Raw genomic sequence first — 24,925 nt, forward strand, 5'->3', positions numbered from 1 at the left:
AGGACGAGCAGGGCGATAAATCCGTAATAGCCCCGCTTTTTTGTAATCGCCCTGATGTAAACAAAAATTTCTTTTGGTTGAAAAAAAAGTATCGTACGATATTTTGATTGGTTAACAAAATATCGTACGAAATTTTTAAGCCAATCAAATTAAGAGTGTCAGTCGAACGTTTTTTTATAGTTTCGAATGTTTTTATAAGTTTCGAAAAGAATAGCGATTGAGTGCTCTTCAATTCTTTTTTGACCGTATAATTAACGCGGAATAACATGGTTTAAAGGGTGATTTTGGATTAATAACCCTCTAAACCATGTTATTACTAGTACAAATATTCTTACAGTTATTTGAAGGGTTTTGATGTTCTAGATCCGCATTATTTTCAATCATGCTAATATCTATTTGACAAGGTATCATATTATTTTAAGAATATTTTGAGTTAATTTTCGGTATCTAAAATTACTGAGACTCAACTCTACAAACAATACATTACTTTGAGTATTGGTCGACACCTGTTTTTGAGAAAAAGTTTTGACATTGCCCCTTGATGTTTTGAAGTTTGGGGTGGGACTTGAATTTTTCTTGAGCGTTTCGAAATATTTTCAGTCTTAGATTTCAATTTTTTTGTAATCAAACAAAGGTTTAATTTGTTCGAAACCCAAGAAAGAAAACCTTTAGAACGTCTTAATAACGTCTTTTTAATGTCTTGTCATCAACAAGATAATTTGAGACCTCTACAGTACGTTCTATTTATTACATTGAGCCCAAGAATGAAATAAAGAAGCTTCTTTTTTTTTGCTCGAATTTCAAATTTTACATCAGTATCAATCACCATATTAAATATTTCCATCATATTTTAAATGCAATACATTTATCAATTTATTGGGAAAATGGGTGTTGCCAAAGTAAGTTTTGATGAGGTAAGTCATTGGAAAGGTCATTTGCCAGTGTTTGGAAAATCATCCATCACACCTTATAAAATTGATATGCTAAAATATGACCTTCCAAAAACCTTCCTGTATTACAGCATTATTTTGGAAAAATCGAATTTCAAGTGAATTCTTTTGTTGATTTGCAATAGACGCCAAGAATTCTAAAATTTGATTCGTTAAATGTCAAATGTTTTATAATTTAGGCAGACAAATTTTTTGTTAGGGTGGTGAAGTTGAGGCTGAATTGTATTTACCAGTATCAATTATCATAATGATATCCAGATTTGAGATTTTTTAATTTTCTAGCATATTTCATAGTACAGCTCCACTTGTTTCAAAAATTGCAACAAAACTCTTGCAAAACACAAAAATGCTGTTAAATTTTAGGGGAGTGGTTTTGTTAACAGCTCTCAGCATCATGGGCCCTGCCTACTTATTACTGAAGTATATTATCCTATTGCTTTTGCTATTTCCTTGACAAGAGCAATAATTTTATTCATTTATTCCAAGTTCTATAGAAATATGAAAATTTTTCTCATGGAAATTTTAACTTCACGAGCTCATTCCGATAAAAAGTTAATGACTTATTTTTGAGGACTTTCGACTAGGCTGTGTAGTTAAGACTGTGTCAATGGACACTTTCTACATATAGATTCAGGTACTAAATGAGAAGGAAAATGCAACTAATAATAAACATTGATTTCTCTTTGTAAAAAATATACTTCACTAGGAGATCAATTTGGTTAAATGCCAAGCAATTCAGTGTATTCTAGTAGGAGAAGTGCCCTATAAATCTCCAGATTGAGATCAAGAATATCAATCAACTTTGACCAATACTTAAGAATTCATCAAGAGAATTCAAACTCTTTCAAATTACAGTGGGTCTCTTAAAAATAGAGAAAAAACGCACCCCAAATGCCAATGAAAATCCAGAGGAGTTGCCTAGAAATATTGCTGAAAATCGAGTGGGTCTCTGAAGTTTAGGTGAAAATCCAGGGACTTCGTCCTGACAAAAATTCCTCGACATGGGGTATTTTTTTAGTAATAGTGCTAATGTCTTAGCTTGAGATTCTCAGCTGGCAACGTTGTTTAAAGTCGTATTAGTGTCATTAGATCATGCATTCTATGAAATTAACATTTTTGCGATAATAGTTTCCCGAGTGCAGAAAATTAAACGTTGACCATCAAAACTGCACTTTCAGCTAATCACCTGACTAGGCAATTAATTTTTAAAGGTTTTAACGAGTATTATTAATGACTTATGAAACGATCCTTAATTATAAGAATTAATTAGATTTAATTTGTCTTTGGTATTTTTGATCATCATTTTTAGTCTCGTGTCAATAGGCCTTATCGGAGTTTTTTATTTTTCTAAGAAAGCGATGCATTGTGGGATTGTTTCGAGTGTATTACAATAGAAATCTCTTAGGAATTCCTCGAGGGAATTCTATTGTAATGCACTCGAAACAATCCCACAATGCATCGCTTTTTTAGAAAAATTAAAAACTCCCATAAGGTCTATTTGTTTGATCTTGAAAATCTTTGATCTCAGAATCAAGATTGTAGCAAGCTAAATACCTAACAGTGTGTGCTATCAGTGCATTATTTTCAACCAAGTCTTTTTTTCTTCAAATCTCAATCTTACAATCTCTTGCTAAGTATCAGCAGTTTTTATTCCTTAAATATTCAAAGTTTTCACTTTAAAGGCTAATTTCATTGTCCCGCTGCAAACAACTATTCATTGTTGTAATGGGGAGCTGTGGAAAGAAAAGTCCATACATATTTCTTACCTGATTTTAACATTATATGTGTTTAGATTTTTTAATACGCAAATTCAGCTAAGTAATTTGAATCCCATTCAAAGGTTTTTGAGGGAAATCGATCAATCGTTCTAGAGAGAGAATTATATCATCCAACTATGTTCCTGTTCTGATGATCTGATCAGATCTTAAGGCTTAATTTCGATTTTTATCAGCGCAATTGATGTCATCTAGCCAGAAATAAGTAAAAAAAAAAGAAAATTTCTATCTTAAATGAATGCTGATAAATGTAAAAGATGTCTATCGTTTCATCTCGTTTCTGATTGTTTTTAAACGTATCTTCCCTCGAATAAGGATTCCTGATTTATTTGTTCTCAAAAATTTTCATGTTTTCTTTGCTGGGGCAATTAACTTATTCAGGCTTATCCTTTAATATGTCATTGGTCGGTTTTACCCGGGAGGGAAAAAGACCGAGCAATATCATACCTTTAAGTATAAATAGTCTGTCCAGTTTCACCTGCATAATCAGCGACTTTTATTTTCGCTATCAAAAACACTGAAAATAGAGTGCTTTAAAAAAACTGTTTTCCAAATGAAACTTGACAAACAATGTTTTTTTTAACAGGCTGGAAGTTTACAGTACTCTTTGTATGGTATCAGTATTGACAGTCCAAACAAATTCTTTCTAGAAAAAGAGTAATTGAGCTATACATTATATTCGAAGAGTAGAATAAGCCTTTGAATTACCTTAATCACCTTTAATTGTTACTTGTTAATTACCCAACAATAAAAAAGATGCTTGCAAAGTTTCAAGCAATTAGCGTTGGTATTAAAGAGAAAACAGGCCTTGTTAATTAAAGTATCATTAATCCTATGAAGAGATAACTAATTACTAAAGCTCATTAAACAAAATGACCCTAGCTATTATTTTGCACAAAGGTCATTATGATTTTTACAAAGAGTTTACATTTACATTTTTAACCGCTAAAAATGTGACTGCTACAGCAATTTGCGGTAAATTTGATAGCCGCGAAAATATGTACAAATCATTTCTTGATGTCTTAATGTGCCGCCAGTTGTGTTATAGAAAACCATAACTTGTGACCAAATATAACATTCAAAGATACTACTGCACAATCTGTCCTAAAGCTTGGTACTCACTTGTGCAAAAATCGCGTTTAAGGGCGTCTAAGTGCACCTAAGTGCGTCAAACACATTTATGCTTTCTAGTGAGTACATTTACTAAACGCTAAACACTTAAGCGAACTTAGACGCACATACGCCTTGATTTTGCTAGGTGCACTTAAAAGCGATTTTTTTATTGCGTTTAAGTGCGCCTAGCTCCTTTTTCCCTCTTTTTCATTCAAATCACTTTGTAGTGAGTATTTAAATGGCGTTTAAGTGCGCCTAGCTGATGATTTTTTGCACGCTTAAATGTCCTAAATTTTAGAGCGATCAATTCTCGTTTTGGACGTTTTGGACACTTTGAACAAATATCGCTTACAACGCGTCGAAGGGTTTGTTTTTAAATAAGAGTTCTATCATTATGAAAAACATTTTTTTGCTTATATCAACATAATATAACAATAGGCAGACACTGTCCTGATATTAAATATGTGTCTCATATGAAACGGGAACACTTATGTGTAAAAATAAAACCTTTAATTGCTCATTTTCAAAATTTATGCATCCCATCACAAAGACAAACTTTGAACTTTGTTGTGGCTTAGTTTAACCCTAAACAGGGTCTTAAAATCTAAAATCATATGATTTTAATTTTGAAATCTAATCAATCACGCTTTGTTTACAATTTGTCAAAAAAATAAATATTGATAATCCATTAATTGTGTAAGGCTCAACAGTTGTTTGAATTCCGGAACCTATAATTAAATGTAATTAATCTATCATTAAGGCGTTCCATTTATCCACCCCTCCCCTTTGCAAATATTAATAACACTTGTCTAGGGGGACTCGTTAAAATGAACCAGAAATCTCATCCCCTTTTGACCAATGTTTTTTTTCTTTTTAGACTTGAAACCGTTAATTAACATTATTTCTTGTCGCTCTAGTTGTTAATGATGCAACCTTCTAATTACTTTCTAACCAAAAAGATTATGCCGGTGGGGGTGTTCTGTTCGCTTTGGTTTCGAGAGCTGTCAGATTGCTTCAATTTTATTTGGCTAGCAACGTGATAAACAAAACATCAAATCTCCCTACACACTGATATCCGGCCAGTGAAACCTTTTCCAATACCTCTTGAAAAGTACCTTACTAAAAAAACCTGTATTCTGTGAATACTATTTGGTAAATATATTTCATTCACAGACCGTTTTAAGACCAAACTTATGGGCCTTTTTCACCCGGCCTTTATTAGCGTTATTTTTTAGCCTGTGGCGGGATTAAGGCCGGTGTAAAATGCACCAAAATTTTGAAATCTGAATCTAAAAGTGGTCTTAATTTTTTACCTAGTTAACTCTATTTGAGAACATCAATATGTGTGATTAAATTGAACAGTGGCGGATTAAGGGCCGGTGTAAAAGAGGTCGTAAAGGGGCCGATAACGTATCTAATCATCTAAGTAAGAAGCTCTATGAAGCCGATCATTTTCATACACGCTGAGATTCCACCTTTAAATTGTCTCTTGTTTTGATTTGGCATACCTCAAAAAATTTTCTGAAACGCGTAATCACGATTAGACTCGTGACCCGGGGGGGGGGGTAGTCAGGCAAATTGACCGACGGGTATGTCGGGTGGAGTTTTGATAAATGCACTGTAAGGGCATGAATTTTACCGATTTTTTTCTGCACTGTAAGGGTGCGACTCTAAAAGCCAATTTTTTCGCCGCACATACCGTCAGTTGGTAAACCCCAGGCTCGGATACAGAGGGAGGCTATAACCAATGGAGGAGAGTGCACTTTATTATCGTATTACTTTATATGGAAACTAATTACTCTCCATGAATAAGATAGCCTACCTCCTGTATCCGACCCGGAAACCCACTGCCCCCCCCCCCGACTCTTGATCACGCAATCACGCAATCACACAAAAAGAATCACAATTACTCTATCATTCAACTCACTGCGGGGCTTCTTATATGATAGAATAGACTGTAGTCTCCATTTTCGGTCCTACTTTCGAATATCTTTCCATTCTTGCTGTATTGTTGATAAATTATCACTCCATTTTTTCTACAGCTGGAATGAGAAACTCCCAATGGTCAAAACTCCACTGGAAACCACTTGGATTTTTCATGAAATAGGACGTTGTTATTTGGAATTATCAAAACACAAGAAAGCAAAGGATTGTGGGCTGAAATCCCTTGAAGCTGCAATAGAGTTTGAAGATGAAGTCTGGCAATTGAATGCGTCAGTTTTAGTGGTTCAAGCACATGGTATGTTTATATTGTTGATTTTTTAATTTATTTACATTTTGATGACTTCAAAATTTGAATTTTGGCTAAACTCTGTTTTCCTTTCGATGCAGAGTTAGACTATTAAGTCTCATTTGAGCACGCCCGTCAAGAGTTTAAGTGTAAAGCTTTGTGGCTCCAGACGCACGGCAACTTCCTTCTACTCTCTAATTTCTAAAATGTCGGCTTTTCACCGTGAATAATCCTGAAAAAGTCAGGGAATAATTGCCCCCTCCCTACGAGGGTGCTTTTTTTTCAAAGGGGACTTTTTTGAAGGGGAAGGGGTTAAAAAGGAGTCTTGACACCGTCTCGTCAAGTTTTAATTTTTGAATGTGAATAGAGATATTGGTCTGCTCTGCCAGCCAGGATGATGAAGAATCTGTTTAATGATGAGCAGAATTTCGCAATATCCCTTTTACCAAAAAATAATTCCTTTCTTTAATGGCGGAAACCTAAGTAAGTTACATTTTACATAATTTGTAGTCAATGAAATATACACTTCCTGGCACAGGTGGATTTAAGACAATAGAGCAAGTACATTGGAAACATGCGAAGGAGTGCAACGCTCTTTAAAAGACAATGAAATTACAATTACAAATCTCTTCCTCTGATAAGTTCGATGTGGTCTAAAACTGCCTACGTATACTGGACGAAATTTCTTTTTAATTTCATTGTCTACTTACTTTCTTAAAAAGCTAAAACCATATTTGGGTAAATCTAGCTGCAATTAAAAGCACATCAAAATTTATTACATTATCCTGTAACTGCTAAAACCATTAATGGGACCAGACGATACAGTTTACCTTTCTTTTATGATATCCTTCATAATTTCCTCAATAGCGCTGTAGAATTATTGTAATTGATAGTTTAGATTATAATTATTACTTTTTGGACATTTCAGGCTCTTTTCAGAGTATGATACTTGCTTTGTGGACACTTTAAGGCTGCATTGAGTAGCTGAGCAAAACTATTGCCTTGCCGAGGTTTTTCAAATGTTGGACACATTTCTTCTATTCTTTTAGCAAGTATTTGCTATTTGCTATGCTCAGTAATACAATAAACTCTCACTAATTCGAACTTCTATTATTGCAATCTTTCTATAATTCGATTTAATTCTGAGTTCACTTCAGTGGAGAACCCTCGTAAAAAAGCATTACTATTTGAATCTCTCTTTAATTCGAACATTATTGTTTATGACCCTTGGTATGTTTGAAAGTGTTTTTCGCATTATAAAAGAAAAACGATAATAATAACATTGATACTAACAAGTTCCCATCGTTTATGCAATGTCATTTCTTTTTTCAGTAAAACTTGGTGAATTTACCTATGGTTTAGACAAGTTTGAAGAAGCGCACAATCTTGCAGTTTCGTTGAGTGACGATGCTGCTCAGAGTGCTATCACCAAAGCAATTGCTGATTTGAAGGAGAGAATCGAACGTAAGTTATTATTGGATTGATCCTGGGAGATTTGTTATTAGGGATTTTGTTTTATCCAGTGTCACTTACATCTATCAAGATGAGGGGATGGTTGGGATATAACAGCCAAAAATGGATCTCCTGAGTGGGGCTCCTGAGAGATTTAAAAGTAAGTGGCAAAGCATTAAGATTCTAACTTTCCAAATTCAGGAGCATTGACTACTGATGAAGAGCAACCAAGTCGCACAACAACCTCAGATAGTGATGGAGGTGATTCGCAAACCTCTGATAAAGGTGAAACGAGTGATCTTGATGAGACCGAAGATGATTTGACACCAAGAGTTGCTAATAAAGATTCTGATTATGAATTGGATAGTGACCGAGATTCACCAACCGAAGATGTCTCGAAAGATACGACACGCGAAGATACGACTTCTGAAACGGAGGATGTGTCTAAAGAACAATCTAAGGATACCATATCGTCTGACCATGAAACAACAACAACATCGGAAACTGAAGATGTTTCTAAAACAGGTGGTAAGACGACCACCTCTGATCAGGATGGATCAAATTCTGAAACAGAGGACGTCTCTAAGACTTCTGATACAGAGACGACGTCTAAAAATAAGTCTAAGGATACGTCTGACGATCATGACACGACTTCGGATACTGCATCCGTTAGGGATGATGAAAAGACTGATGTGGATAATTATGATGATGAAGATTTTGAAGAGGATGATCCAGACGTGACCAAAGATGAAGGAACCACTGAGGATGATGAGGTTCTTACACCAAGAGATTCTGACGCTGATGGTGGAAAACAAGAATCTAATAGTGAGGTAACACCACAAGGTAGTGATTCTGAGACTACCAAAGATACTGGTGGAACTGATGACGAGAAAGCCGATACGACAGAGATTTCATCGATCTCGAATACCGAGACAGGACAAGTGAGTACCTTGCAGTCTGATGATGCTAAGGATAAGGAGGGAGAGGATGATACTGAGAAGGATGTTGATGGTGCTGGTGATGATACTCTGGATGAAGTCACTCCACGGAATAGTGACGTGGAAGAAGATCTTTCGGAACAAGAAGAGATCCGACCAAGAAAAACACCAACACCTGAAGTGAAGGAAGATTCAAAACCTAATCTGGTTGATGATAGTCGTACTGATGTAGATGTTAACGAATCGAAAATTGATCAAGTGGAAGATAGTGATTCAAAAGGATCTGATGTCAGTCTTAAGGAAAAAGCAAGTGAAGATTCTACTGAGGCTAATGAGGACGTGGACGAAAACAAAGTCGATGGTGTCGGTGAAGATAAGAAAGCGAGTCCAGAACCTTCCAATGAAAGTTTGCCAAAAGATGAAGCCGAAACTTTAAAGGCTGATGAAAACGTGAATGACAAAGATGATGAAAGCCGATCTGATTCACCCGTTACGGAAAGCGAAAACGTGAAACCGAAAGATGTGGAGAATAAGGACAACCAGGAAAAGGAGGATAGCGACAAAAACGAAGAAAAGAAAACTGATGAGAGCGAAGTAACCAATGAAAAGGTGGAGAAAGAGACCACCCAAGTTAAAAGTGAATCAAACGAAAAATTAGATGAATCGACATCTAATGATGCGAAAAATGATGATGCAGATGACATTAAGAATTCTTCCAAGCCGGATAATAACGGGAGCAAAGATAACCGCCATGGTAACGAAGAAACAGATCAACAAAATGAAGACTCCACTTCTCCGGTGAATCATGCCGAAACAGATAAGAAGGATGCGGGGGTTAATGAGGAAGAGAATGATAAAAAAAGTTCTTCTGAGAAATTGAAAAATGATGACGATGGCAAATAATGACTTCTTCCCTTCTCCATTTAAATGAATTTCGATTCATGATGGCGGTATTTCCTGTGTTAATTTGATGACATGATTCTTTATCCAAAATTACGGGTTGATTAAAATTACCAATGGATAATCAGGCTTTAATCAGGGGATCATTATTCCAGTCCCAACTGAGAAAATTTAGAAACTATCCTTAAAAGTTTTGAAAAGATTGTTTCTTGCCCTGGTTTCTCTGTCTTAATCTCATTTTCAACCAGAACATGTTAATCTTTTCTTTTGTTATTTCTGACACTGGAATAAGGACACCCGAGAGCGAGAGTACGTTTTTTTTAGATCTTGATGTTATTGAATTTTTTATCGTTGAGATAACTTTAATGTCTTCAAAGTAAGTTATTCAGGCTCAAAGATTGGTTATTTAAGGTCTGGGGAGGGAATAATAGGACGAAAGGTGTACAGTACCTAATTTATGATTTATTTTGTTTGTATATGATTGAAATTGATTTGTAGATATTAACTGATTTTCTTTGATATGTATAGATTATTAATTTGAGCGTGCTTCTGAGACGATTTGAGTAAAACTTTTAAATTATTTTTTTCAGTACTATGTAAAGTAAAGCACTTATATTTTTATTTTCTAAAATAAAATTCGGCTGTTAAATTGCCAAAATAATTGAATTATAATAACAAACCTATTTAGGGTCTTTTCATCCAATTTTTCAAGTAAACTGAGAACTTGATAATCAGTTCAGTTTTATTAATTCGATTTTAATTTGATTTTGTTTGTAATTTGAAACATTTTGAAAGTGGGTGGGCAAGAATAAGGTGGGCTGGTCTTAGAGACATAAATGTGACAAAATTCAATTTTCATAATTTTCTGTGAAAATATTTCCTCGTAAAAAAATTTCTTGATCTTTTCAAAATACCGATATCACGCTATGAGAATATAACAAGGTTTTTTTATCCCATTTTTGTCTCTTTTACTCATTTTCTGGATATGTTGTCTTCTTCTCAAGAGGATTAAGAGAACGTTGTCTGGTCTTTACGAGAAACACGGAAGTTTAGGATTTTTTACAAATCCAACGGCCTTTATTTTTTAACGCGATTAAGTCGATTGCGAAATATACAAAGTTTCGAGTTCCTTAAGTGAGTTTAAACGTCAGAATATTTTCGTTTGTTCAATTTTTTAGTTCCTTATTCGTAATTTCCGGGAGGCTATTTTTAATACCTTAGAGATTTGAGCTATATCGATAGATTTCTTCTTTAGATGTAAAAAAAAAAGATAAATCAGATATCTTATCCTCAGAAAATCAAAATTAGATGATTCCATCGCAAGAATATCTTCACGCCATATCACTTGTCAAAATGCTCATTTTTTATACCGTGGGAATTTTTTGGAGAAATCTTCGCATGAGAAGTTTTTTTCCGTTTAACTTTAGATCTGATTTTTTATTATTCTTTTTATATCAGTTAAATGATTTTAGATTGAAATTTAATTGGGCCACCATCAATTTAAAATAAAATCGAATTAAGATAAACATTTTTTGTAGCTTTCATAGTTCTGTCCATTCATTCATTTTCAACTGAATAAATCAGAAACTCCCACCAATTAACATAAAATCGTGAAATCGTTAAAACTGAAGAATAAATCCACTATTAAGGCTTTGCAAACTCTAGAATATCGAATTTCATATGAAGATGGACAACAATACTCAAAAAATGGCGAAAATAAAAAAATGTTACGACATTTTTAAGCTTAAAACTCAAAAATTTTGGATGTTCTTATAAAAAAAAAAACGTGTACCACAAAATGTTGTTTCAACGTTCATTTAACGTTGTATTGATGATGTCATGAACGTCAGAAATACGTTGTAATGACTTTCTTTTACACACCCCTGTCCCACAGTGGGGATGAAGATTTCTACCGAAATCTCAATGGGGATAAAATTTCTATATATAATATTGTCCCAAAGTTAAAAAATCCAGTGGATATGGCTTTCAATTTTTAAACATTAAATTTAGAATGGGAATGAAATCAAAGTCAATTTCCCAGTGGGGCTGAAGTTCTAGGGTACAGTACTGTATTTTTCCCATCGGTGACGAATTTTTTTCGGAGGGGCTGGGACCGTAGGCAGGTACGACAAAGGGTTGTTTTCTCACTGATGTAAAGATACCCACTATAACCTTGAGAAAGTTAGCTAAACCAAAGTACTTTCTATATCCAAAAATGACCACGCCACAAGGATAGAAATCTTTGCAAGGGATTTTTCTTACTTCCATTTTTTCACAGGGAAAGAAAAAAAAATTCACACCTTTATTTCGCACAATGATTTAGACTTCTCCTCCCCTCTTCCTTTGTTTTTTGTTTTCTTTTTTCAATTGAAGGTTTTCTCTCCATTTATTTAAAACCCTATTTTCTTTTTCTTTTCATTTATTTTTTCTTCTAATTTATTTTCTTATAAACAAACAAACACAATATTTCTTTTCCGCTTTACTTCAAAAAGTCTTTAAAAATCGATGAGAAGGTTCCCCTTTTGCAATGATATTTCACCTATACTATAACGGCCCTATAACACTTCGTTGACATTCGACCATCTTTACCTATTGACTCTATTTGAGTCACTTAGATAACAAGGACTATATATTATAATTTTACTCAGATTTTGAATTTATTTGTATATTTTTGGATAAACTTAGTCGAGACTTAAGGAGTCCTTTCTCATCACAGATCACCCCATATTGATAAAGCTTGTCGATAGCCTCTTCTTTTTCGAGTATATGTCCCATATGTTCCTTGTTTTTTGGATATTTCTAAATATTTATGCCACCTGGTTTTATTTTCCTCATTTCCATAAGTACCATGTCTTTCCTTTTTTCCCCTTTCTAATGATGCAAAACTACAAGATTTCCCCTTTATAGGAAAGCTTCTTTTATGTCACCGTCTGTTACATAGGTATTTCTTAATGATTTTCATGTCAGTATTTGGGAAGGTGGTTAAATATATCTATGAGGAACTTTGATGGCACCTTATGGTAAATTGACCTGAGTTGAAGTTTAAGGGGGATTGTTAAATTCATTTCATTACCTTTAGAGAAACCTGATCTTGTATTTTTGTATGAACCTTTGAATACAGTATTAAGAATACTTTTGAAATTTATTAAGCTTATATTGTTCTTAAGTTTTACTAAATCTTAGCTCTATTTTTTTCATGAAAATTTCTTCCAATAAAACTTAGTATAAATTATAAAGGGCTTGTAAGATAAGTTAAGGAAATACTAACTTTTAACTTGGGTTAGAATTCGTGCTCGATCTAGAGCTCTTGGTGAGTCACCAAAAACCCTTTGACGTCAGAGACTTTTAGTGTATTTTGGCCATGTAGTCTGTTCATATACAGGTGCGAGATAAAAAACTATTTGTTTTTTTGAAAAATCTTAAAACCAAAGAAACTTTAGCCAACTAGTCAGTGTATGTAATCAAAGAAATCTAAACATATTGAAATTTTAAAACTTTGTAAAAAACATGTGAAAAATTAATGTTCACTGTTATAAAGGAAGACGCCTTATAAATTTTATTTCAAAATAAACTTTAGAAAAAACACTCATATATTTAAGTTTACACAAACTTAGGCATCAAGTTACTTTGCCACCTAAAAGTTGTTACAAAATCCTAACTGTTTTGGGGAAACACCTGCTCCATATAGTGAACATTTGTTTATAATTTAGGATCAATGTTCAAAAGAAAAACACAACATCCCTTAAATTGCAGAATCAGATATTGTCATCAGTACAAATCAAGGATCATGACAACCTCTGAGTGGTTGGAATGCGTGAGTCTCACGTCCAATGCGTGAGAGTTGGCACCTCTGGTAACACTCTATCCCAGTGCAATTTTGATTGGAACTCCCCCCTGGAATAAAACTTTCCCTCTCAATTCCATGGCTGTGGAAATGGTTTTGGAGGGCTACTTACAATTTCAATTTCAATGGGGGATAGAATCCTCGGTCAATAGATATTTTGATATTCCTGAGCAAATGCTACTTAATGAACAGCATTTCTTTCGCTCTAAAGCTCCCTTTAAATTGGATATTTTATTTGGCCCCCTCCTGAAATTGTCATGACATTTGACCCTTTATTAATCAGCATTAAATACAGGTCATAAAAAGAGTAATAACTGAGATTTGTCATCAGAGAATCCAAGGACATCATCAATCTTATTATGATTCCCTTCGTCACTTATAAGAATCTTAAGAATATAAGTTCTAGATGGTATTATCATTAATGATACCCTTAGTAATGAAATATGTGCAGCAGTATGTATTGGTATGTATTACTGGTACTCTTTTCATAGAGAGCACCATTCTCTTTACTTATTTGCTTAAGGGAAGAACAATATAGTAAAAATCGTCAACTTTGAATTTCGATTTAAATGTTTAGATTTTAAGCGTTGCCTATAAAAATTGAAATATGTCGAATCAAAAAGTCATCAACCTTAAAGTAAGAGAAATATAATAAATCATTAAGCCCATGAAAATGTGAGAAATTAAAACAAGATCAACCTCCTAGTGAGGGAAACAACATTCGGATTTTCCAAAAGAAAAAAAATACGATGCCATTAGGATTAGCAAAGATTATAGTTTTTTCCCCTTTAAGGGGGGGGGGTTTTCAGGGGTCTTAAATACCGTCATACCGACAAAATTTTGGGTCAAATACCGTAATACCGTCGGTAAAGGAAGCCTAATACCGATACCGATATTATATTTATATTTTTTTCGAAAATAATGAATTTTCAGTTATCAAATCTATTGTGTAGTAACAAATTAGAGACTGTACAAACAAGTCTTGTACTTTATGAGGCCCCCCAGTCAATTCTAATTCACGTATTCACGCGCGAAAAAAAAACATTTTCACGTTCACGCACCAATTTTGCTTTTACATCTTTGGTTAAGCGATTGTGACCTTATTGGGCTAAATTTAACCTTTTTATGGTCTCTTTTAAACAGATTGACCTATTCTTATACCAAACATTTTCACCAATATATAAAGTTTTTTGCTAGTTTTGTGACTTTATTCTCGATATCGTCGACTTTTTAAGGCCTCTTTTACAGCTATTTAAGCTTTCATAAAGCAATATTTTAGGTCTGCCGTGCCAAAGTTACTTGCTTGTTACGGGAGGCAAATGCAAAATTAAGCCTTTCCCACACTAATTTCTTCCTCGCAGACCCGTAAGATGTCTTTTATATTGAGAATTAATTTAAAATCGAGGTTTGGGCCAATCATGGTCTGAGAAACCGTAGACTTCAACACAGGCTTCATAGAGGTGGTGCTGTGGTGCAACTAGAAGACGCGGATTCTAAAGTTTAACCCCCCGCTCTATCGGAGGAAAGAAAATACAGTTAACGCTCTCTTATTCGATCTTCAAGGGGAATTGGATTTTCATCTAATAAGGGAGCTTATCGAATAAGGGAGCTTCGTTTATGAGAGTTTCTTGTTGATGGGGACTTTAAGATTTCATCGAATACGGGAGCCTATCGAATAGTAGAACGTCGAATTAGAGAGCGTTAACTGTAAATGGAAAATAAGGCCGCGAGCGAAGCGAGCGCGAAAATTTTTCGACAATTTTCGCTCTCCTTTGTTATTGAAAAACGGCCTTAATACGCTATTGTTAGCCAAGTATGCCTTGTTTGGTCACACAATTTTTGATTTATTTAACACTGACCATTTGTTGGCAAAAATACGGTACGGCGAGCGACGTACCTGCCGTACCCGGTGCGGCGTTCCAAGAGTTTCGCCCAAGAAAAAAATTAGAATGCCTAGATTGCCTGAAAATGCATCATGTGCATCATGATGTGAATTATTTTTTAATCGTTCGATGCTGCACAAGATGTTTTTAGAACTACCTACTTTTACTAATTATTGAAGGAGTAAATACCGCCTTTACTGTCTCTAAGTTACTGCAGTATCAGTATATTGTATTGTAGTAGCAATATAAGTGAATACGGAGAGACGACCATATCATTTAGTGCTGACAGAGAAAGTTTTATCTAGACTCATTCGTTGGATGCAGTATTTGCATCACAAAAGTTGTCATTAAAAAAACGCGCCTGCAGAAAAATAACGAAAATATTTGTTTAGTATCGTAAAGTTTTGCTTATTTTGAATAACCTTGACAATAAGTGAATAGGTTTAGGACATCCAAGATTGTGCGAGCGAAGCGAGCAAGAAAATTTTACTGGTTAAAATAGCGGAATAGACTTTTCTTTTTTGAAAATTTTTCTGCATGAAACTCATGAAGAAACTAAAAGATAAATAGTTTTATACCGAAATACCGTTTTTATGGATAAAAATATCGAAATACCGACAAAAAAACAGGCAATTTACCGATACCGGTAGAAAATGAAATACCGTAATCCCGTCGTTTTTTTCTCGTAATACCGATTTACCGGGGGTAAAAAGGCCCAATACCGTCATACCGTAAAAGTGAAACCCCCCCCCCCCCCTTTAAGGTATTTTCTTGCGAGTCGTGGGAAACGTGGTCAAAAAGGGGGAACCAAGCAAACCTTATTATCTTAGTGACCCGGCGAGATATTTATAGCCAATTAGCGGAAGTGGAAGTATGATCGGAGATTTTGGTCAGCATTTTTGACAGAGGACCACACCTCAAGAAACTTTTGATTCTGGAATCAATGTTGTAAAAATATTTCAAGTTTATTGTCACCTTGGCACCTAAACCAATGTATTCTAAAACCGTTGAACCCCTTCTGTTTGTGGCAGTGGGTCACCTTTGATTCCAATTTGTATACCTCTATTCAGTAAAGCATTCCAACTTGATGATAGGTCATTTTGCAAAGGACATTCTTTCTGCAAAATAATGCAAATTTCTTATTGTTATTTTTGTTCAGGGTCTTTAAATTACACTTTAGCATAACTGTAGCTAATATGTTTTTGTTTTGGATGTTGCCCTACTTTTTATAAAGTGATTTTTCTATAAGAACTTTTCCTAACGTCTTGATAGTAAGGATTGTTGCAGATCGAGGTTGGATTTTGATTGATAGTTCTTATCTTAGCTTTGTTGGATTTCTATATTCTACTGCTCTACCCACATTTTTATTGAATTTATAAATAAAAACATTCTAAACAATAGGAAAGCGACATGACTATAAAAAAAAGTCATAAAAAGCAATGAACAGACGCTTTATTATATAAAAAAGAATGATTTTTTTTCTTTTTAAAAGTTTAATGAGTATAAGCTCGTTAATTACTAGAAAGTAGGAGGAGAAGTTTTTAAAAGAAAAAAATAGAGAGTTCGATTAGCATTTTTATTATTACATCGTCTAATAAAAGTAGCTAAGCCGTGAGACTTTAGTTACGGTTTTATCTTTAAATACCCTTCAAAAAAACGCTTTTGGAAATATTTCAACTATTTTCTTGCATGTAAAAACCAAGTAAAAGTTTTAATAAGTTACAAGTATGTTTTTTTCACAAGTTATTTTTACCGTTGACACAGTTACACTTCTTTCTGTCAACAGCACACTTTAACACAGCTTTTTACAAAATAAGGATGAAAATTTAAAAGGATTCCCGTTTTACCCCTCTATTGTCTATACATGGCCTCCAGTATTATATCTTGAAGGGGAAAAAAAGAAGTGTTGTAAAAACATGTATATATATTTTTTTATTTAGTCCTAACTTCTCCTCCCACTTTTATTTTTGAATTGTTTTTCAGAAAGCTTTCCCTCTGTCTTTTTTCTCTCTTCGCGACATTTCTGGCTTTAGTATTTCCTCCCAAACCCTACAAGAGCCAATATAATATCAAGCATAACAACACACGCGAGTCTCTTACAAGAAAGGAGTGAAAAAATGGTTTTTATTTCGAAAAAGAAAACTATCTGTGGCCTATATAATATTTTTCCTTTTTTCTATGATATTATATCCCTACTAATTTTATTTGGATACGTTTTGATATTTTTTCTTCAAAAATTTTTCTGTTGTTATTATTATCATAAATAAAAACGAATGAATGAATCAAAATAGAAGAAAAATTATTTGATCTTTCTTTCAATCAAAATCTTCTTTTTTGTTGTCTGGGTGCACTTTAAAAATCTGTGCTTCCGGTAAATTTAAAGACTTCTAAGCAAATAAGCTTTTGTTTGATTATTGAAAGGGCACGAGTCTCCCAGACCGGGCCCAGACCCCAGAAACAAACTATCTTTTGTGATTTCACCAAATTGACCTCAAAAGAACAACTTTAAATTCCTCCAAAGCAACACATTTTTTTATACAAAAATATTTTTCTCAAGGCTTTATAATCTGGTAAAGGAAATCTAATAACAAATTATGCAGATTCTCTCATCTGAAAATCACAAAAAATACGACTTAAACCGATTTTGTGTCATAAGCAAATAATAATGACATTTATTTATGTTTATGCTGAGATTGTTTCAACACGATTTTTTTTGAAGAAAAAAATGTGAAAAGTTAAAGTTGACAAAAAAATCTTCCCGTAGAAAAAAAATCTGTCGAAAATTAATAAGTGTTGAAAAATTTATATTGTCATGAGAAAACCTTTGAGATTTTCGACTTAATATAAAAACAACATTGACGTTTTTCTTGTCGAACAAAAGCTACAAAGAAAAAAATATTGCTCGTCGTATATTTGACAAAAGGGAAACGAAGTGTCTGTAATTAACTATTCCTAGTTCAATGCCAAAAAAATTTGAACACATTATATATAAAAGAATTCTTCCCTTACTGCTTTTGAGATTTTTCATTTCTGTCACAAAGCAGAAAGACAATTCATGATGATCGAAACATATGTTTGGAAAATTTTCAGTCAAAAATACAAAATTAATCTACCCTCCGAGAATTAAGAAATTAGATAATTTGAGATACGAAAACAAAATTTATGTTGAAATAATTCTTTTCATAAAAAAGATACTAAAAATCATAAATAAAGTATATATTTTTCCAAAAAGATTTTTTATATAGTATATACCATTTTGTTTCTTTTAAACATTGTGTCTCATCAAAATATATATAGACAAAAAATTTCCAAATTTCTGCTCAATATCGCAACGTTAAAAGAATATTAAATAAAATTTCCTTATACTCCTAAAACAATCCTAGAGGATTTTAAAAAGGGCGTGGTTCAATCATGACTAGACCAAAAAGGATATTGAAGTCAATTTTATAGATTCAACCAAAAATGCTATAAAATTTTTTTCGCAAGAAAAAGAAAATTAATGTACGAGTATGCCTAAACCTTTTTATCTAAAAAAAAAGATGTCAATTTTCGTTTTTTTTCTATGTAACAAAAAAATTTCAAAAAAATACACAAAATCATAAATTCATTACGTCTGGTAATCCTAAATTATTTGTTGACTTTTGGTCCAAATGATGATGATGGTGAACGACCGAAGCTTGATGATCAGAGGTGATCATAGTTTGTTGTTTATTTATTGGAGTGCCTTTAGAGACAGCAGCCATGTTCTTTTCAATAGCATTATTATCATTAGTCGATAATTTATCTTGTTTATTTTGTTGTTTGTTTTGTTGACTTTGATGAGTTTTCATATGTTTTGATAAGTGATCAGAACGCATAAATTTCTTCAAACAAACGTTACATTCAAACCTCTTATCACCAGTATGAGTACGTCGGTGCCTTTGCAATTCGTCTGACCTCGTAAAACGTTTATTACAAAACAACCAGTTACAAGCGAAGGGCCGTTCGCCTGCGTGCCACCGTAAATGCGCACGTAAATGACTCGTTTTCCCGTATTCCTTACCGCATCCAGGTATATGACAAATATGTAGTTTGCGTTGTTTCCCGTCTTTGGTTGTAACAGTTTTATTTTCTCCGTCACGGCAATTCGGGCACGTGCAAGCTATACGGCGTGGTCTACGGTTTTCACGTGAATAAAACATTTGTTGTTGATATTGATAATCAACAAAGTTCGGTGGTGGGATCATATCCGGTGGACCAGCCATCGGGTTTCCGACCATGTCCGGGTTTTGATGCATAGGAAAACTACCAGGATACCCCGTTCCGTAGTCCATAGTTGGATGTCCATGAGTCATGTAATGCGGACTTTGTAAGGGCATAGATTCAGGAGGAGTGCTCATATTATGAGGATGTGAATCGTAACTCATACCTGAAGAATTTCTCATGTTTTGTAAAGCGTACGGGTCTGGCTTGACATCCATATTTTCGAAAGTTGAAGGTGCGCCGTAACCGTCAAAAGTCTGTTGTTGTTGATGATGGTGGGGCGACGGGATAGGTTGACTTGAAGAACCATAATGAGAAGGCGCTGAATGATGGCTTTCGACGCTTGGAGGTCCATATTCAGGACTTCTGAAACTTGAGGAAAATTGTTCAGGTGGCGAATAGGTACGAAAGGCTCTCTCTTGAGGACTTGATGGTACCGTATTATGGGTAGTTTGGCCCCCGGTGAAAGAAGAATTTTCGTGAATCATACAGGATGGTTTGTGTATTGTCTCTTGTGTTCCCAAGCGATGAACCGATTGATTTTGCCAAGGGTTGATTGATGTTGTCGATTTAGTGCGAGCGAAAGACGAATTATCAGCGAACAGATTATTATTGTTAAGCGTAGATGAAGCGTTGGTAGAAATTGGTAAATGACTCAATGTTGTCATACCAGGACCACAGCTCGGTGAAAGTTGTTGATGACTGGTTGAGCTACCAGTAGATGATGGTTGATATAAACAAGACGATGTGCTCGAGTTGGCTGGTGAAACTGCACCAGACGGGATATGAGTTAAAGTTGAAGTGTTCTCACTAGCACTGTGTTGACACGAAGACTGATGTTGAATCTGAATAGCACTTGATGTTTGATGTTCACAACTTGAGGTTGAATGGGCGGGCTCGTGGCGACAAGAATGCGTAAACGAAGGCCTTGCTTGAGGTTCAAACATTCTCGTTTCGTTGACAATGTTAGGACATATATGCATACTTTCTGTATAATTTTGATTATAGTCTAAAGTATTGTTCGTTGGGATTGTTCCAGCCGTTGTTTGCGGTGTTAAATCTTCAATTTTGATTTTGAAGTTGGATGATGTGAGTTGTTTGTTAGACGGTGTGTGGTGGTGGAAAGATTGGGTCGTGTTTGTATTTGGTAGATCCAGCGTTTCGGTGGTTGGTTGACAGTGATGTAAACAGTTTGTGTTTTGTGGAAGGTTTGTTGTCCTATTCGTTTGGTCGATGTTAAAATGTTGTGTTGTTGATGAAGTAATTGACGATCTCGTATTCGCATCATATATCTTTTTCTCAATGAAATTTGTTAAGTTCTTTTGAGTGAAGACTGGATGAGATTCTTGTAACGTATCACCAATTCTACTGCATGTTGCTGCCAGCAGGGCCAATGGTGACGGTTGAATACTCTGCAATCAAAATCAAAACACTTTTATATTAAAAAAAATAATTTGAGAAAAGAAAAACCAGATCTCTCCAATATTAGGGGCGGAGATTTATGTTAAAAAGGGGGTGGTTTTTTAATGTCTGAGATGATTGCTAACCCTAGTTTAAACAAAAAAGGAGAGTCTTTCTCTCCCCCTCTCTCTCTTTTATTATGTTGGTAAAAAAAAGTTAATGGATTAAGTACATACCGTGGTATGGGCAATATTAGTGCCGAGTTTCGCATCGTCTTTCTTGATTGCGTAGGGACGCATTCTTCTGATGTTTTTTTGTATAACTTTTACGTCTGTAGTCGTCGACGGCCGTTTGGCGAATTAATTCTGAGAAAATATAAAAAAGAGGAGAAGTATATAGATGTGTGCACGAGATATTTCTTTCTCTCTCCCTCCCCTCTCCTTCTTTCTTTTCAAATGATTTTCTCTCCGCGCGAATCTTTCGTCAAAATTACTCAGCGTGTTATGAATTATAATGGCAGTCGATTGTTTTCTCAAAATGTAATAAGAGGCCAGCTGCACGGGCTCATTACTACATATCAATACAAAAAAATAAAACAAAATAAAGAGAATCCGTTTTGAGCCAATAGGAGGAGAGAATGGGTGTTTGATTGACAGGTCAAAATCATTTTTATTGTTCTCGCTCAGTACGTATAAGAATTCTTTTGACTAGAGCTGTCAATCAAATTTTTGATTGAATTCCATTCTTATATCTGATAGGTGATGATTTTTCTTGCTGTAGCGCCTCATGTGGTTTTTAGCTTTCTTTTCAGTCACTGTAGAAAATATACAAAAACAAAACAAAATTTTCTTTCTAGTTCTTTCTACTTTTTTATGTTTAGAAATAAGAAATTTTTTGTTCCACATAGGGAAAATTTGCGAAAGAAGGAAAAAAATTATGTTTACCATAGCAGACACTGAAATATTCTTGTTTAGTTTTTTCATTTATGATTCCTTGTTTACTTTTGATAGTGTTAAAGAGAAACAAAGTTTTTTATTGAGGAAAGACTAGCTAAAAAAGAAACTGGGCTGAGAAATGGTATGGTCATGGCTGTGACTTTTTTTTTCTCTTTATGTTATAACACATACAACAAAAGTGTCAATGGAAGGAAATTAATGACTCGAACATAATAAGACGAAAGTGCTCCGCCTCTAAAAATATTTTCTATTCACTAGTGCGGTTTTTGTAATAAGACTTCTTTTAGTAATACTTGATCTTTTTAAGGGAAAGCCAATAATGGCTACAAACTTGTTTTTACTTCACAGAGATCTGTAGAGGAGTTGAGGCCTATAAAGAGCTATCAAATCCACAAATCAGTATGTAATCAATCGAGCTAATATTTTGTTTTATATTAGTTATACTGTCACAATCCATAAATATCAGGTTGAAAAACAAAAAAGAGAGACTTTTTTCAATTCCAACAAAAAATATTGTAACGTTTCCCCATAAAAAATGTTCTAGAATAGAGATTTGTTTTTTTATATAAAAATGATGATTCATCATTTAGTTCGCTATGAAATATATTTTATACAGAGTAACAAAATTCCTCATACTGTTAACTTGTCTCTTGGTAAAAAAAAATTTGAACAAGACTTTTGATAAGACTGTCTGTATATTTTAATAGAGACCCCACTGAGCTTAGGGCATAAACAAAATGATATGCAGTAATGAACTGACTTGGTACAGCGATATAGGCAGACAGGCAAAGACACATATATACGAAATAGAATAATAAACCTTATCATGATCTCAGCTTTGATATGATAACGCGAATACTTTTGAGATTCTATAACGAGTACACATTGATAAAACATTTTTCTTCTTATTTTTTAATACTCATATCTACTCCTCCTACTAACATCTAATTTTCCATAAAAGGAAAACACCTTACCTTATATGGTCCGAAGACTTGTCCAATACTATCATCCAAAATCAATAATGGCAGATACGAGCAGCGTATGGGGTGTAAACCAAAAACAAAATGAATAATTTTACCAAACAAAGGTGTTCTCCGGCTTATTAGGGTCTTTCTTGTTGTTTAATTGGATGCCCTGAAGTGATTGAAAAACAATTAATTAAAATTAGCACTCCTTTTGTTAATAATGATCTATTTTAATGACACGTGCAACCGGAATGGAGGACAAATCATAAAAGATGAGATTAAAAGATGATTTGGTGTATTTTAGTAGTGCTCACATTTGGCTCAATTTATCCTCTCCCATTGACTTTTGTTTGTTTACCCCGGTAACCAATCTTTCTTAAATAGAAAAAAATGTTTTTTTTCCTTCTCATTTTTTGAATGATTTTGAATGTTTCTGAATGGTTTAAATATGTGCATTGTCAAAACCACATTTTCAACGCTAGAAATAGTAACTTAAAATGTACAGGAGGCTAAGCAGGCAAATGATTGCAAAATTTACAAGTTCAAAAATAGATTTTTTCCTGTTTCCTTTCTTGGCAGATGGGGAAAACATAAAATCACTATCCAGGTCAAAAATATACTGCAAATGTACGTATATCCTTCTTACGTCAAAACGGAACCTACTGTTCACAGCTTGCTGAAGATAATTCAGCATCATAAAGCTAAATTATTACTCATTTTCACAACAACAAAAAGCCCCCCCCAAAAAAAAAAAAAATATTGAACACACCCCTGTAAGTTCTTCAACTTAAGAAACAATTGTTCCGGCCAATTTTCAGCCTCGTGTTCTTATAAAATTTTTCTTCTACTTTTAGTAATTTTTGTCATTTTTCAGGGTGAAAGTGGGAAATTTTTTTCGATTTTTCGTTCTGACAGGGTCCACTTTTCAACTCCTGCGGCACGTCCTCGTCGGCCGTCAAGGTCAGTGCCCTCTCCCCCCCCCCAAACTAAATTTTATTATTTTACCAGAATTTGACCAGTGAAGAAAGTTCCACTGCAGTGAAAACTCGACAAAATACTCTTTGACATTGTATTAAGAATAGGGGGAATGACTTAGGATTTGAAAGCCACTTCTTTCCTAGCTGAAGTTGTGCGAAAACATCGAAAGCGATTGTCTAAAATGCTGCATAAAACATAAGCCATCACTATGTAGTTAGATCGCCGCCAAAATTCGATCCTTCAAGTCGTTCCGTCGCAATTTTTGGTAGTCGAATCATCCCAAGTTTCAAGTCGTCCCGTCGCACTAGAAGTTCGCAGGTCGTAATTCTTTTAAGTCGAACCATACCAAGTTTCTAGTGGTTCCTATCAGAAGTTAACTCGTCGGAACTTGGTACATGTTCCAATCATGTATGTTTAACTGTTTTCATAAGTGTTCATGTCATCCATCAGGTATATTATGGAGATGAAAATGTAAATATAAATTCACATTGCACACCACACGAACATAACATTATCTCCACAATATTTTGATTTTGATATACGAAACAATAAAGTTTTTTTTCGGAATAGCCTAGAGTCCAACTCTTTGGGATGAGTCGACTGCCGAAATTTGCGACGAGTCAACTTCTGAGGCAACGACTCGACTTAAAATTTGGAATGTTTCGACTTTCAAAAGATTCCGACTTGCGCACTTCTAATGCGACCTGCGGACTTCTAGTGCGACGTGACAACTTCTAGTACGACGGGACGACTTGAAGGATCGAATTTTGGCGGCGATCTAACTTCATAGATCACTTCCTTTCATCTGCATGTATACAAATAAGATGACTAAAAATACTTTTTTTCTGCTCCAGACATTTCGTGTAAGAATTTTGTTCTACCAATATCCGTTAGTACATTAACACCTATAAACCCTTTTTTGTGTTTCGTTTCACTTAAAAAAATGTCAATACTTACGTGTTGGAGAAATGATCTCGAAATTTCCTGTTTTGTCATTAAAAAATTTGTGGCCAATTTTATGTGTAGCGCTATAAAAGGGGGGGGGGGGAGGTATTCTCCCGTCAAAATTTTTAATGAATCCCAAAATCCCGAAAATTGAAAAAATAACACCACCGTCACACCGGTTTGTAGAGGTTAAAATACCGGCATAATGACAAAAATAAGGCTTAATACCGTCATCTTCTGATTTTAAAATACCGTTTTCCGTTAATTTTATCATTTGATTTAAATTTACTAATTCCAGGGTCGGGATTTGTTAATTGTTCTTATTTTTTGGTGTCTTTAAACCATATTGTTCT

General features: G+C 34.3%; 3 protein-coding genes across 3 annotated transcripts in view; 1 reads left to right on the forward strand and 2 right to left on the reverse strand.

Annotated features, from left to right (window-relative positions):
• Positions 1–10,024, forward strand: part of LOC136807255 (outer dynein arm-docking complex subunit 4-like) — a 30,521-nt gene extending 20,497 nt beyond the window's left edge. Inside the window, exons 9-11 of the mRNA XM_067063854.1 lie at positions 5,881–6,077; positions 7,401–7,532; positions 7,722–10,024. Coding sequence (XP_066919955.1) covers positions 5,881–6,077; positions 7,401–7,532; positions 7,722–9,361 — 1,969 coding nt within the window. The 3' untranslated portion in view covers positions 9,362–10,024. The remainder of the gene's footprint in view (positions 1–5,880; positions 6,078–7,400; positions 7,533–7,721) is intronic.
• Positions 10,025–18,244: 8,220 nt separating this feature from the next.
• On the reverse strand, positions 18,245–21,185 carry LOC136807259 (transcription factor Sp8-like). The gene is made up of 2 exons (XM_067063857.1): positions 20,965–21,185; positions 18,245–20,739 (listed from the first exon to the last, which is right to left on the reverse strand). Exons 1-2 carry the CDS (start codon positions 21,025–21,027, stop codon positions 18,682–18,684), a joined length of 2,121 nt encoding a protein of 706 aa, XP_066919958.1. The 5' UTR covers positions 21,028–21,185; the 3' UTR covers positions 18,245–18,681.
• The window catches only part of LOC136807258 (uncharacterized), a 57,150-nt gene continuing 53,275 nt past the window's right edge, over positions 21,051–24,925 (reverse strand). Inside the window, exons 15-16 of the mRNA XM_067063856.1 lie at positions 22,659–22,818; positions 21,051–21,093 (exon numbers count right to left, since the gene is read on the reverse strand). The gene's annotated coding sequence lies outside the window, so the exon portion shown is untranslated. The remainder of the gene's footprint in view (positions 21,094–22,658; positions 22,819–24,925) is intronic.

The sequence above is a fragment of the Clytia hemisphaerica genome, unplaced genomic scaffold, assembly GCF_902728285.1.
Source record: "Clytia hemisphaerica strain Z4C2 unplaced genomic scaffold, Clytia hemisphaerica genome assembly, whole genome shotgun sequence".
In the NCBI taxonomy this organism is placed as follows: Eukaryota; Metazoa; Cnidaria; class Hydrozoa; order Leptothecata; family Clytiidae; genus Clytia; species Clytia hemisphaerica.